At 43.2% G+C, this 15,198-nt stretch overlaps 2 protein-coding genes across 2 annotated transcripts in view; both read right to left on the reverse strand.

Moving 5' to 3' along the window:
- Positions 1 to 239: 239 nt before the first annotated feature.
- The window catches only part of LOC135500169 (tRNA N(3)-methylcytidine methyltransferase METTL2-like), a 51,649-nt gene continuing 36,690 nt past the window's right edge, over positions 240 to 15,198 (reverse strand). Inside the window, exon 9 of the mRNA XM_064791416.1 lies at positions 240 to 1,645. The gene's annotated coding sequence lies outside the window, so the exon portion shown is untranslated. The remainder of the gene's footprint in view (positions 1,646 to 15,198) is intronic.
- LOC135500167 (putative nuclease HARBI1) lies at positions 10,393 to 11,562 on the reverse strand. Its single transcript, XM_064791414.1, has one exon. It carries the CDS (start codon positions 11,560 to 11,562, stop codon positions 10,393 to 10,395), a length of 1,170 nt encoding a protein of 389 aa, XP_064647484.1.

Genomic DNA, 15,198 nt, shown 5'->3' on the forward strand with positions numbered 1-15,198 from the left:
CCGTGAAAATGGAGAGGTCCTGGTGCCACAGCGTGACTGGCAGTCATTCCTGAAACCTTACTTTCGGATGTTTGTTGGAATAAAGAAGAACCAGCATTACAGGTGTGTATAAGTTTTATTTTCACATCACTCCATAAACCATCTGTTGTTACCAGTGTGATCACAATTTTTACATGTTTATTTTCCTTATTGATTGTATTGGAGGCCATCTTGGTGGATGCAGGAACATCCTATGCTCTGCCAAGTTAAACTTTGATGCAACCACTCTCTTGCTCTCTCTCATGGCACTCAACAGTAATAACATTATTTTTTTAGCTATGATTTCAAAAGGAACTAACACAGCATTGTTGTGGTATTGGTAATCATGGTAACTGCACAAGTGAAAGACAACAATCAATGTGCTTGCATGGAGTGCACTTGTACATTGTTTGTAACTGTAATGGTTAGCACAAATTAAGGGAATGAAGTAGAGCAAAAGTGCTGCATTTTGACTTACTCTTTATTTTTTGTGTACTTTCAGAATGGACAGCAACCACCCAGGCTGGATCTTCCATAAGGAATTTTCTGACTCTGAAGAAACTGGAACGTGCCTGATTAAATCGAACAGAGTCGTCCCACCAGCACAGCGACCTACGCCCATGACTACACCAGGATTGGATTTAAAAAGGCAGAACTATCTGTACAAGAGCATCAGAGAATTTTTTACAGAAGAGACGGCTGACATAACCTGCCCTGCACCAGTTGAAAACATTGGCACTAATGACAGTTCAAGTGAGGATGATGTAGTCCAGCCCAAGGTTCCTCAACGTCGGAAGAGAAAAACTGCTAAAGCGCAGTAGAGACATTCATATTGCTCAATGTGTCACAGGTTGTGACAAGTCACTTCCGAAATTCCTTGTGTGTCTTTTACATGCTTTGTGGAGGTCAGCTCCGGGACTCCTGGAGGCACACATTAGCGAAAGCATCCGATTTTGTAAGAAGAAAGTGAGAAGATTTATTAAAAGAAAACGTTTATTCATTTTAATTACGGTGTTGTTCGATTGAACTAAGTACCAGAATGACACCAGTAACAATTGGAGGTTCTACCGAGATTAATAAGATAATGATAAGACTGTAAAAAGTAGACTTTGAAGGTGAAAAGCTTGTGTCGATCTCGCGAAATGAAGTCACGATTTGCGAGCCTCGTGGGCTATAGTGCATTTCGCCATACATTGAACTGTGTTGCTGCCGTGTAGCAGGGAAATTCTGTCCCTGTATGCTGATGTACAGTATCCATATACATGAAGTGTGTGCAATGCCTGTGCAGTGTATGAAATCCAGGGTGATGATGGTGACTCATTGACTGACTGGATCTAGTGCTATGTTGAGAGACTTGTATCGTTGTTGTTGCTGACCAGCTCGTCTTTGCTGCTGATGCTGCCTGTTGAAGTCCTGTTTGTTTACTGAACTGTTCGTTTCGACAATATCGTATAGTTTAAGCACCGTCTGGTTGTGATTTTCGAGGTCTAATCTCTGGACTCTTGTGGTGTAAAAATTGTCATTGTTTGCACTGCAATCATGTCGCAGGATAACGAGGACTGGGAAGAGAATCCGAACGTCGATGAATTCTGGGATGAGGAGGTGATTACGCGTGAGAATTTGGAATCTGAAAACGAAAAGTTACGTAGAAAGATAAAGGCCATGGAGACGGTATACGTGCATCGAGAACGAGGAGCTGCGACAACGTCTGGCGGACCTGGACAGGATCAGTGGTGGAGGTGGGGCTACAGTGTCCTCATCGTCAACACATGAACCGGATCTGCAGAAGTTGCTGAAACGAGAGTTCAAGATTCAGGGGCAGATTGGGAAACCGGGCGAAAAGGAAAAACTGTCTTTCTCAAGTTTAATCCATCAAATAGACATTGGTCTGGACAAAGGATATTCGGAGAGAGAAGTGGTCGCAGCAGTGGTCAAGTGCATTTCAGCTGGGTCAACGTTCCGTTCGTACCTAGAAGGAAAGGGTTATGTTTCTTTGTCATCTCTAAGGAAGGTTCTCCGTACATACTACAGCGAGAAGGAGCCGACAGCGCTCTACAAGGACCTGGTGAACATTTGTCAAGGTGAAAAGGAAAGTGCCCAAGAATTCATCTTTAGGGCAATGGACTTGAGGCAGAAGGTCTGTTTTGCCTCAAAGGAGGCTGATTCCTCTATAGTTTATGATCAAAAGCTGGTTAAAAACATGTTCCTTCATGCAGTGGCCACAGGTTTACGTAACACTAGTATCAGTCTAGAGTTAAAATCCGCGCTTGAGGATCGAGACATAACTGACGAGAAATTGTTAGAAGCCCTACATCATGCAACAGCCAAGGAGCAAGAACGAGAAGCGAAAGGGGCTGGCGTTAGTCACGGTACGGGTACTGCTGGTGCAAAAGCCAAAGTGAACGCCACCACTGGTTCAAAGGATCCTGAATTTGAAAAGCTTAAAGCGGAAATGAGTCAAATCAAGGCTTTAGTCACGGAGGTCAAAAATTCTTTGACCACTCGCTCTGTTCCTGAAGCTTCTGGCACTAGTAAGAGAAACACTGAGACAGGTGCCAAAAAGTCAAATACATTTAGGCAAAAGAAATTATGTGAAAAGTGTCAACAGGCAGGTCAATCTGAATGTGACCATTGCTGGGCCTGTGGTTCCGGTGAACATTTCTCCCGTGGCTGCAGGAAGGGAAACCGGAGAGGGTCTTCCCGAGGGGACACGGTGTAGGCCCAGAATCTGTTTGTAGTCAGTCCCATGTAGAAAAGACAGAATTTACAAGTTCGACGAGTAGTAGAATTTCTGACAGTGGTGCTTATATAAGTAGTGTATGTGAGTCAAGTATGAACATGTGCAATATTAAGAAGTATTCGAAATTGGTTTCATTGATAGGCAAGCAGTGTCTTATCAGATGCCAGTTTAATGATGTTGCTACGATTGCACTTTGGGATACAGGGGCGCAGGTGTCGATAGTGTCACAAAAATGGCTAAAGGATAACCTGCCCACCACAGAAATCAGAGATATACAGTACAACCTCTCTATTGCGGACACCCATGGGACTGGGCCCAGGTGTCCGCAATAGAGAGGTGTCCGCAATAGAGAGGTTATGCCAAATCGTCCGATAGGTGGATTTGAAGTTCCCGCCTTGCAGGTCTTGGTTTTCTCTGTGTCGACATCTAGCGTAGAAACTTTAAACCTGTTGGCTGATCGGTATTTGCTTGTGATGTTGCGTTGAATGACGTGAGCTACTTTGGAACTCAGAGCGTGAATAATCTCTCTAGTAAAAGGTGCCCCTTTTATTGCAAAATCTCCTCGACATGTGATAATGTGTCAAAAAACACCATAATTTCTGTCCATCAGCCACCTTTGATAAATAGTTATTTTTTTCTAATTTCTCTACTAACGCATATTCGCCGCAACACTGACAAAACCGCGTGGATTTATGAGTGTCCGTAGACACAAAAGGCCTATGTGATTAGTTGAAAAGATGAGTAAACAAATGCCACGGCTTAATTAGGATACAAAAACACAATGCCAATGCCGCGGCTTAATTAGGATACAAAAACACAATGCCATGGGGTAATTACGTTGATTAATTGCGCGAATATCACACCTGTCGGGCCTACTTGACTCTCCAAGCGCAAGCGGGAAGCCATTGTTTTTGCCTACTGTCCGTAATTGGGAGGGAATTGGACCAAAAATTGGCTATCGCCCTGTCCGCAATTCGGAATAGAGAGGTGTCCGCCGTACAGAGGTTTTTGTTATTGGAAATGACTTAGAAAAAATCGGGACTGGCCGGACGTGTCCGTTATGTAGAGGTGTCCGCCTGGCAGAGGTGTCCGCAGAGGGAGGTTCTACTGTAGTTGAATTGCTGAATGAGCCTTTAGAGCTGAATGCTGCAAATGGACAGCAAATTCCATACTTGGGATGGGTGGAACTAGATTTGAAACACGTAAGGAGCACTAAACATGAGCCTGAGTCTGATATCAGTACTGATAAACCTTGCTTTCGGGTCCCAATTTTAGTCAGCACCAATGACATCAGCTATCCAATCATAGGTTACAATGTGATTGAGGAGATCCTAAAGGAATGTAATGCTGACTCTGATGAATTGAGATGTTTGTTTCCTACAGTGAAAGAGAAAACTCGGGTGGAACTTTTGTCTGTTTTGCAGCAGGGTCCTACTAAGGATAGTTTTTTAGTCAAAACTGGTAGGAAGGACATTGTAGTAGGTCCTAAGAGTGACCTCAATGTAGTGTGTCGTGTACATGCAGGGCCAGTTATGATGAAATTATTTGCCCGGTTAGAGGTGTTGAAAGGTACATGAAGGTGGCCAGGTCCATGGGCCTGATTTTGTCCTGTGGTTATCTTTTTCGGCCCATTGCCACTGACAGGTCGATTGATAACATTCCGTTTTCTTACTCTGCAACATTCGATCAGTTGAAGCATTACCTGACTGTCTTAGAAATATATGAAGGAGAGACACCACATAGTATTCGGGCGGGTTGCGCTATTTCGCTTTATAGGTCTATGCCCACAGAGCAGGGCGGAAAAGCAGTCGTAGGCACACATGTGGGTTGGTTCTCAGATCACTCTGTTAAACATTACACTAGGAGTAGTCAGCTAGACCAAGCCATGGCTTTGGTCCACAATATGGCTTGGGGCGAGGCTAGAATGGCGGGTGATGGATATGTGGAGCTCTCCACTTTGAAAAAAGTGTTTTAATGGGTGAAGCCCATCGGGTTAATGGATCTGCAGCAACAGTGGGATGTGGCCGAGTCACTGTCTGATCAGTGGACTAGGGGTTCTGAGCCTGTATTTCTGTAAAAGTATTGGCAAATAAATATCTAAGTGTATTCTTTACTTTTGAGTTTCTTGGTAGTTAGATTGAGCATGGCATCTTGCATTCATTTGTCTTGAAAGGATTGGGTTGGTAAGCCCAGTTTTGACCCGCAGTTTTGGATATATCTAGTCTTTCCTGCAGGGTCCGGATCAGGTATGTGGATGAGATAGGCCTTGCGAGGATAGTGATATCTGGTAGGGCTGGCAGGAACGGACGGATGGGCAAAAGCAAGCGGGGCAATACTGGGGTTACCATTGAAGAATTGGAGTGTTGAGGTTTGGTGGAAATTTAGATCTCCATGCCAGGGTTGCATGGAAGGGGTTGTGGAAAGCGAGGAATATTATTTCTTTCTCAACCCTTAAACCAAGCATGAAGGAAGCGCCCTTAAAATAACATCGACTTAGGATACGTTTTGATCCTAAGTGGATGACCTAGATGGCGTGAACTGAATGCAATCAATTCAGTCTTTTGCAAGGATGTTAGATGCAAGGAAGAGGGACAGAAGTCCTGGAGAAGACCAGCCCAGCGCCCTCCAACGAGGAGGAGTGGAACAGGATATTTCATTTATTAAGCCCGGGGAGGGGTGCATGTGTGACACTGACGGTGGGTCAAGTTGGTTAGGGTTTCGGAATATAGTGGAAGTTCCACATACTGGAACTGGAATCGGAATGTTTTCCCCAACCCACCCTCCCTTGGTTTCCGTAGGGGCGTTCGTTCATGCTTTAGGAATATTCTTCCTTTCTCAACCCTTAAACCAAGCATGAAGGAAGCGCCCTTTAAATAACATCGACTTAGGATACATTTTGAAAATCACATGCATTTACAATGTGCACTACAACACAGCCATGTGCTTATTTCCCGGAAATTACACACCAGTGCTATTAATGTCAACCACTCAGCAACCAGGTGGCCTTATCAGTGGGCAGGACTTTGTATGTAGGTCATCTACCCAATCAGACTGATGGGATGTTGCATCTTTAATTTGTAATCTGACTTGCTTTTAATTACTGTCAATTGGCTATGAACCATTGATAGTCATTAGCCTATTGGCACTTTATGGTATTTGTACGTAAGGAGTAGAACAAAGATGGCAGACGGCGCTACACGGACTGAAAATCTGCTCCGATTTTAACCCCTCCCTTGAAGTCGGACAGCTGAACGAAACCCTTGTAGAATATGAAAAAACAACGAAGTTTGTGAGTGAACGCTTTGATGGTGTAAAGGACAGCCTGAAAGAGACCAACCATGAAATCAGACAACTGCGTAAGGACAACGAGGCACTAAAGAGCGAAATCACAGACTTGCAGTGTAGGTCTATGACTGACAACCTGTTATTCAAAAACATTGAGGAAACTGGTGGCGAAAATACCGAGGAAGTGTTACAGAATTTCATTCGTAAGGAAATGTGTGTAACATCGAGGTGGCGCACAGGTACGGAAGGGGGTGGCGGGGCGGACCCTGTTGTATCTCCAGCGCAGCAATGCGGTGCTGCCCTCTTTATGTAGAGATTCGAGAGGAATAAAAGATACTCGTGTGTGTTGAATCTGATATCCCGCGTCAAGTGTATTTTTACGGACCTGCGGGGTGGTACCGCCCCCAAAAACGGTACATCTGGCGACCACGGCAGGACTAAAAGTAATTCACGAGGTAAATCAACAGGTGTAGAACCTTCAATTTGACGTTTCTGTGTGAAGATCACGATCGCCTTGTCCAGCTTCACTGGACTTGCACGGTCCACGGTGACCTACTTTTCGACATGTGTTGCGAGGTATGTGTGTGTAGCTCTGACGTGCCAATGCATGTACGATGTGGATTCTAATAGCCGGACACAGCTTTGTGAAGCGTTTTCGTGACTTTCTGTGCAATTTTCACCAAATAAGTAGACCGGTTGGATCATGCTTTAATTATTCTTATGCAATTGGACTGCCTCGAGAGATCGTTAATATATACGGGAAATCTGGGCTTCAGTGCAAACACTCCGATTTAACGCTAGTTAGAGAGGAAGTTTACAGAAAGGATCCAGAGATGTTAGTGCTTGAACTAGGATCAAACGACCTCGCAAATTTTTACTTTGGCACTGACCTGGTTGTCGCAGATTGGGCTGCGGGACGACTAATTGATTTAGTGGACGAACTAGTAGCTCAAGGGCGTATACGTGTGGCAGTCCTTTGCTTAGTGGTGAGAAGGAGGAGGTTGCGACCTGGCACATGTTTGGACCAATTTGAGAGGAGGAGAATCCGATTTAATGAGCAAATAAGAGCAGCAGCCCGCTCTAGGCCTTTTCTTATCGCCTATAAGCATGATAGAACGATTTTATTGAATTTGAATGAATCTCTTTCTATTGATGACATTCATGTCACTTCAAATCGTGGTATGCGTCTATACAATCACAGCCTGAGGAAAGCCGTCCGACTGGGACTGGAGAGGAGTGCAGCCGTGCCATGGTATCGGTGGTGAGTGACAGACTGTTACACTAGGACCTCTACTTTAAGCTACTTATTGATTGTTTCGAAGAATAAGTCATTTTATCCTAATATGTATATGTAATATGTAGCACCCTCAGGTGGCATACTTTTTAGTGACCCTGGTGATCCAGATTTCTCGGATTGAGGGAATGTGCACTTGCGCGCTTGCAGGTGGCGACCCCTTTTCTCTCTTAATTTTCCTGCAAGTGTGTCAGTGCAGATTTTCTTATATCCGTGTTACTATTATGTTTGCTTCTTCTCATGTACAATGTGTATTACAGTGTATCACCAGTGAGGGTTTTTCGTGCTTGTTCGTGTCTTCGGTATAGACAAATACTGTGTTTCTGTGTAGGACAGCCTTGTATATTTTTAAACAGCTGGTCATCTGTAGATAGCTGTTTGTCTTTTGAGCTTTGTTCAGTATAGCTATAATAACAAAACTTGAAATTGGTTGCTGTTTAGTGTTGCTGCAATTTTGTTTCCTGCAGCTTTTATGTAGTACGTATACACCAAAACTGGTGTACATTCTTTCCAGCCATGAAGATATTTCTTTATAGTATGACTTTGATGTGCATTGTTGTTGATTGTGTAATTCCATGTACCGCTACTTGTGATTGCTTCTCACCCATCTCATCTTTCAGTGTTTTTGCGCTGTGGCAAAACCATAGTACTGTACTCCAGTGCATGTTTGGTATTACTGTACGTAATTGTTCGCATGTAATGGTAGTAGTACTTGTAGAGTAAGTATTATCGTATCCCCAGTCTCTGTTCTTTGGTGTGTAGACTATGTGTGCATGTGGTGTCAATAGATACGTGCAGTTCTGCGAATATTATTATTGTTGTGTGCTGATCTAAGCTATAACTAGGCTACAAGATGGCAGATGAGGAGGTAGATGTAGTTCCTGGGATGCAGTTACGCAACAGACAGCTACAGGGTGTTGTCCCACCTGTCGATCAGAAGAGAGTAGAAGAAGTGCAAGAAGAGAATCCTCAAGTGGATGTAGAACCCCAGGAGGCACCAGCGGAACCACTTTTGACCATTTTTGGTACCATTAGGCGGAACTTGTATAACTTATTTTCACCCCTTGTAGATGGCAACTCTAGGGAGGAGATTAGAAGGACGAGCACTCCAGCAGAGCCACCTGTCCTTTCACCTCAGCCTCCGCCATTACCAGGACTCCAACTTATTTCTAACGCTAGTCTCTTTTTCCCCATAATATAAGCAAACAAAGAGCAATAATGATTATGAGCAATTTCATGCCTCGAGTAAAAATTATAAGAAATGCATCAGAAAGGCAAAGTGTATGTATGAGAAACAGATGGCCAAACGATTACGTGTAATGAAATGTAAAGACCCAAAGGCGTATTGGAAAATCCTACGGGTAAACAAAGGCAACAGCGGGCATTCCACCCCAAGAATGCGGATTTATTGCAACATTTTCGGGAAATAAATGGAGACTTTGAGGGGGGTGATAATGAAAACTGCTGGCAAATGGTATAAGCGGTAAATGTTTTACTGTTATTAGAAACATGTACTCTAACGTTAAGTCTTGTGTTTCACAAAATGGTTGTTTGAGTAGAGTTTTTGACAGTAAGGTTGTTGTGAGGCAGGGAGAGAACCACTCCCCCCCTTCTTTTTGCTCTTTTTGTAAATGATCTACAAGAACACTTTATGAACCACGGAGCACAATCGGTAGAAATAGATTGTAACCTTCCCGAGATTGACTACTTGGTAAAACTTATGATTTTGTTGTATGCAGATGATACCGTAATTGTAGCCGATTCTGGTGAAAAACTTCAAGTAGCTATCGAAGCCCTTAAAGCCTATTGCACGCAGTGGAAGCTTCATGTTAACTCGGATAAAACTAAAGTCATCATTTTCTCCAAGAGGGCTGTAAGGAGAAATTTAGAATTACACGGCAAAGTTTTAGAAATTGTAGATACTTTTAAGTACCTGGGTGTTGTATTTCAGAGAAACGGTACTTTTAAAGAACATGAAAAGCATGTTATTGATCAAGCAAGAAAAGCAATGTATAGTGTTCTCCGTAAAGGGAGAGAACTTGCCTTACCTAGAGTGCGTTCGATTACTTGTCTAGGACATGTCCAAGTGTGGTAGTTTGCCGGAAGTCAGTAGTCGGACCTGGTCCATCATCGTTCGAAAAGTGGTGTTGGACATGTCTAGGACATGCCCTTCTAACCCTCCTCGCTGATGGGGTTACTTGGGCAAGTGTCCCACAATGCATTGCAGCAACATGGCGTCGATGGCGAAGAAGCTGAAGGTTACGGGCGATAAATTCATCTTCGGAATCGATTTAGGCCTATACGATCCGCCCAGAGTGTATTGTTTGCTGTAGCAATTGAAACAAGGATGTTTTAGCAAAATTTAGTTTATAAATTGACAGTTCAATCAATTGAATTATTGTTAGCGGATCGATGATGTATTTTTTTACATATCATGATATTGTACATACATTTACAACAAGTGAAAAGTCCAAGAGAAAAGAACCTGGAGTGTAAATAGATAACTTCGTCTCACAGGCATCATTGATAGGCACTGTGTCATTCCTCCCTGACGTAAGGAAGGAAAGGCCCAAAAATTGATTGGATTTCCGGTGATGCCTCTGTCAGCAGGTTCTTTCCTATGGGACCTCCTGGTACATGTTTATTTTTATACAACTTTTAATTGTTGATTGTTCTCAACAATACATTTATAATATAAAATATACAGAATATATTTTGTTACTTCGATTTTGTTGCAGAACAGTGTTCGTGTCCGTCATTGGATAACTTGTACTGGGAACATCTCAAAATTGAACTTATCTCAGAAAAGACAGAACTGTTGCATGCATTTCTTTTTGAAGAGGGACTATAGGGTTGCTGTGGGCATGGTGGGAGCTTGTAAAAGTCTTAGAGTGTTTAATTCGAAAAATCGCTTTTGAGGCTTTTTAAATGTCAGGCGAATCCACTTCTTGTTTGCGTCTTTTGGAAATTGTGTTTTTCCATTTCATGCATTGGAGAAGTTCTGTCTTTTTTCACATAAAACACTTGTGAGATGCATCCCAATCAGTAGTCACATTTAGTCTCTCCTGGCCAACAGCATTTCTAGTTCCCTACGTTTTTCAATTCCGCTGGTCCTGTGGTGGTGTGGCCTTGGCATAGCGGCATTCTCTTCATCTAATTGAAGTTCTTCTAGTGTATCGTCATTGTTCTTCAGACAAAGGTTGTGCATGACACATGCCGCCAAAATAGAGTGGCACAACAGTTCGAAGTCGGAACAATCAAAGTCCCTTAGCCTTCTGAATCGTCCTTTGAGTTGTCCAAAAGCTCTCTCAATGACGACCCTAGCAGAGTTATGTCTCTTGTTGTACCTCTTTTGATCCCTTGTGATATTCCCATAATCCTTATATGCGGTCATAAGCCATGGTTGTATCGGGTACGCCGAGTCTCCCAGGAGGAATTCATCCGTTTCAAACTTGGCTGCAGCCTCTTGGAACACTGAGGAGTTATTGAAAACACGGGCATCATGTGTGCACCCTGGCCAGCCAGTATAGACGTGGGTGAAGGCCAGGGCATCGTCACAGACACCCTGTAGCACAACCGAGTGGAATTTCTTACGGTTTACATATGAATTGGGATTCTTCGTTGGGGCTTTGATTTTTATGTGACACCCATCTATTGCCCCAATGGCCCCTGGAAAGTGACTGTACTTTTCGAATCCTTCAGAAATGTTCACTCTGTTCTCGTGACTTGGCCAGGATATTAGTTTCTTAATGAGGTTGTTCACAACGGCTTTGCAAATTCTGCGACAGATGCAGTGTGTTGTTGACCTCGAAATCCCGAAGCGATCAGAAATTGATCTAAACGAGTCGGGTGACCCAAGGTACCAGAGGAGTACCAAGGCTTGCTTGCCGAGTTCAACTGGAGGACGACCAAACCCATGTTGTCCCAGGGCCATCTCTGGACACGGTTGTAGTTCCCCCAATAAGACCTCAAATGTCGTCCTGGAGAGCCGAAAATGCGATCGGAAATCATCTAGAGACTGAAGTGGGACCGTCACCTCAGCATAGTTCTCAGTCCTTGGGACTTTGGCACGTCTTTCTTCAGGGAGGTGTCTCTCTAACGATAGGCCTGCTGTCTCAAGGCTCTCACTGACAAACCTATTCTGTATTATTTGGGTATTTCCCCGGAAAAGGGCTATAGACATAGCCACCATCGCCTTTTTGCGGTTCGCCTCCATCATGTCCATTTAGGACAACCAGGACAATGCAGGAGACCAGGACAGACGTTTAGTTACAAAAGAAGACCATAGACAGCGACCATGAAGCGCCCGGCTACGCCATGACACTTTGCCCTACAGAAACCTCACATGCGTTCGTTTAGTGACTCATGTCTTGGGAGCCCCAGATCGAGGTCGGACATGTCCTAGACAAGTAATCGAACGCACTCCTAGTGATGTATTGATACAGTTGTTTCATTCTGTGGTGGAACCAATACTCTTGTACGCGTGTGAAGTGTGGGGAGACAACAAGGTCGATATGTTTGAGGTGTTTCATTAGAAATGTCTAAAACAGCTGTTAAAGGTACGAAGCTCTACGCCGTCATGCATGATGTATGGCGACACTGGGGAATACCCCATGTCGATTGCCATAAATGTTCAGATGATAAATTTTTGGGCAAAAATTGTTACTGGTCGACCGGATAAATATACCTACCATGTCTATAGGTGTCTAATTGAAAGGTTTAGAAATGGCACTTTTTTATCCCCTTGGCTTAATACGATTAAGGAAATCCTAGATGTAACTGGTAACACTGTGTTATGGTTAAACCAGACAAACCAAAATGTTATTGTTAACGTTGCATGGTTAACGGAAACGGTAAAAGAGGACACTAAGAGATCAATTTGTTTAGAAATGGTATACGGATATTCAAGAGTCCCCTAAATGTATAAATTATAGAATTTACAAAGAGCATTTTTTCCTTGAAGACTATCTAACATTGAATTCCTGGCATATCTAGATACCTATATAAAGGAGAGTTGTCAAAGTTTGTCCGGCCTACTCTCTGTTGTCTCGAACTCTACAGCATATACTTTGCCTCTGGAACATCGATATTATTAATGGGAAGGTTGTTTTCTATATTTCGTTGCAAAGAAATCACCAGAAAGTTGCCTTTGGCAAGGGAATTCCCTTCCTGGCTTGCACATCTATTTATAGTTCAAGGGATTCCAACACATCGTACGCTACCATCTGGTGGCGCCAGATGGTACCTGTACTCTCCCTAATTGGGTTTCAACTAGAATAGTCCAACTTGCAAATCCATGTGCTCTTTTGTTCTTACCAGCACTCGACTTTCCCTTAATACTTATCGCCCTAACTAGGTATGTATTACTTTTTTGACATATCAAAGTGATCAATGTTCATGTTAGAGGTTTGATGGTCCATTTAATCGGGCCTGTGGCCCTTTTAATGAGGGCATGGGCCTAAAACTTGCTCATGAGAGGACTGTGCGCCTAAAACTTGCAAAGTTTGTCCGACAATCAGAGAGTGAATAAGCACACCTCCCCTTACTATAGGCCTACATTCATCCTGCCCTATTTATGCAAAGTTTGTCCGACAATCAGAGAGTGAATAAGCACACCTCCCCTTACTATAGGCCTACATTCATCTCGCCCTATTTATGCATGGAATATGTGCATAGGTCAGAAACCCAATCTTCTCAGAAATCAACACCCCAACAACTAGGGCCAGGCTTAAACAAGTTTCATCGGGGCTGTGCAGGCTGTGTGCCTTGGTGTCCGAAAATAGATCCCTAGCAAACTAGGGCCTAATTAAGGCTGTGGTCATGGTGGTAGCCTATTCCTTCATCGCGGCTGTGCCCTAGCTGAGTACATCTTATCCGATCCAGAGAAGCTTCCCACATATCAAAACCACACACTCATTTCTCTCTATATTGTTTTTCAGAAAAACCTCCAACAGTATATAGCTATGGCAAGCCAAAGCGGAATTTATTCAAGACTTTAGAATTACCATTCAAGAAGTTAAATATTAGTTCAAGAAGGAAATATATGTTCAAGACTAAAATATGTTCAACCTTGAATCAAATGTTTTCAACCTTGAATAAAATATGTTCAACCTTGAATAAAATATGTTCAACCTTGAACAAAATATATTCAAGACTCACGTGACCATATTCAAGACGCACGTGACCACAAAATTGATGACGTAGTTGCTCATGTTTTGATGCTTTACGGACTTTCCCGAACCCGCGTCCAGACTTTCCCGAACCCATGGTACTTGTGTTGCGTTTCGGAGCTCGAATTGTTCGCATGAAGGTTTTGACACATGGTTGTACACGTACCTAGCCGCCTACACCTGACATGTACTGTAATCCTACACATCATGACATGGATGCCAGGTGAATGTCAGAGTCGATACATGTTTCACAGACATATCAGGCAAATTATAGGTTCAAAATGCGCAATGCCTCTCACCTTTCATACCACTGTATCGGATTCTCGTTGTCTTTTGACATGTTTGAGTGTTTAGGCTATACAGGCAATCAATCACGTCGTGAAACAGAACGCATCAGAAGTACCAAAGATTCTACGCTCTACGTCATCAATTTTGTGGTCACGTGCGTCTTGAATATGGTCACGTGAGTCTTGAATATGGTCACGTGAGTCTTGAATATATTTTGTTCAAGGTTGAATATATTTTGTTCAAGGTTGGACATATTTTATTCAAGGTTGAACATATTTTATTCAAGGTTGAACATATTTTATTTAAGGTTGAAAACATTTGATTCAAGGTTGAACATATTTTAGTCTTGAACATATATTTCCTTCTTGAACTTATATTCAACTTCTTGAATGGTTATTCTAAAGTCTTGAATAAATTCCGCTTTGGCTTGCCATATATAGCCCAGGCCTTCCCCCAGATACACGCTGCACACGTTTAAGAAGGTAAGTTCTCACGTCAACAACAGTGCCAGTTCAGAACGTCCTGACTGTATACCAAACCCTACTTTTACAGTTAACTGACTTTCATAACCATCTATTTGCTTTTCCAGATTACCAGTGCAGTAGTTTTGACGACTTCTCAACAACATTCTCCACCCTGCTTTATAAAGCAACGCAACAACAAAAAGGTAAGCTCAGCAATAAATATAATGTCAACAGTGGATTCTTTCAACATTTCCACCAAGTGCCTAAAAATGCTCAATACCCCCTGCTCATTCACTATATTGACTTTTTATCTACTTTCAGATGTCAGGCCAAAAATCATTCAATTCAGGGATGCCACCCCATGCCCACGTTCAGTCCCTCATCAACCACATTCAGAAGGTGCGTAAATCTGCCGTCAAAGAACTCTCACACATTCAAGTGCAATTAGGCGAAAGACGCGCATTCAACTGGCAGCAGGCGAGGATTGAAATGGACGACGCATTTCAGCCACTTATCGACTATGCAAATGATATTAAGAGGGGCATCAACACCCATTACAACTACACCACTCGATCAACTTCTTCACCCTCAACCACACCGACCAAGATGACTCCTATGCCATACAGAACGTCTTCAACCAGCCGCTCTCCCTGCGCATCTCCCTTCAAGACGACAATGATGCCATCCCACTCGCCAGTTGCTTCAACTCCAAAAAAAATGAAACTTGACCCAGCCATTGCAACTCCACCCACTCCCACCTTGAGCAAGAACTCCGTCGACATTTGGAACACACAGTCCGACCTTGATGATGCCACCTTAAACGCATCACTTGAGCTCGCTCTCAGCCAGTCACCACGGAAGAGTGAGACATACTTCCCCCTCACCGCAGGAACAGATGCCACTTCTTCCAAACCGGATCCTGTCGAAGACACCACCACA

This window comes from Lineus longissimus, chromosome 16, assembly GCF_910592395.1.
Source record: "Lineus longissimus chromosome 16, tnLinLong1.2, whole genome shotgun sequence".
Lineage (NCBI taxonomy): Eukaryota > Metazoa > Nemertea > Pilidiophora > Heteronemertea > Lineidae > Lineus > Lineus longissimus.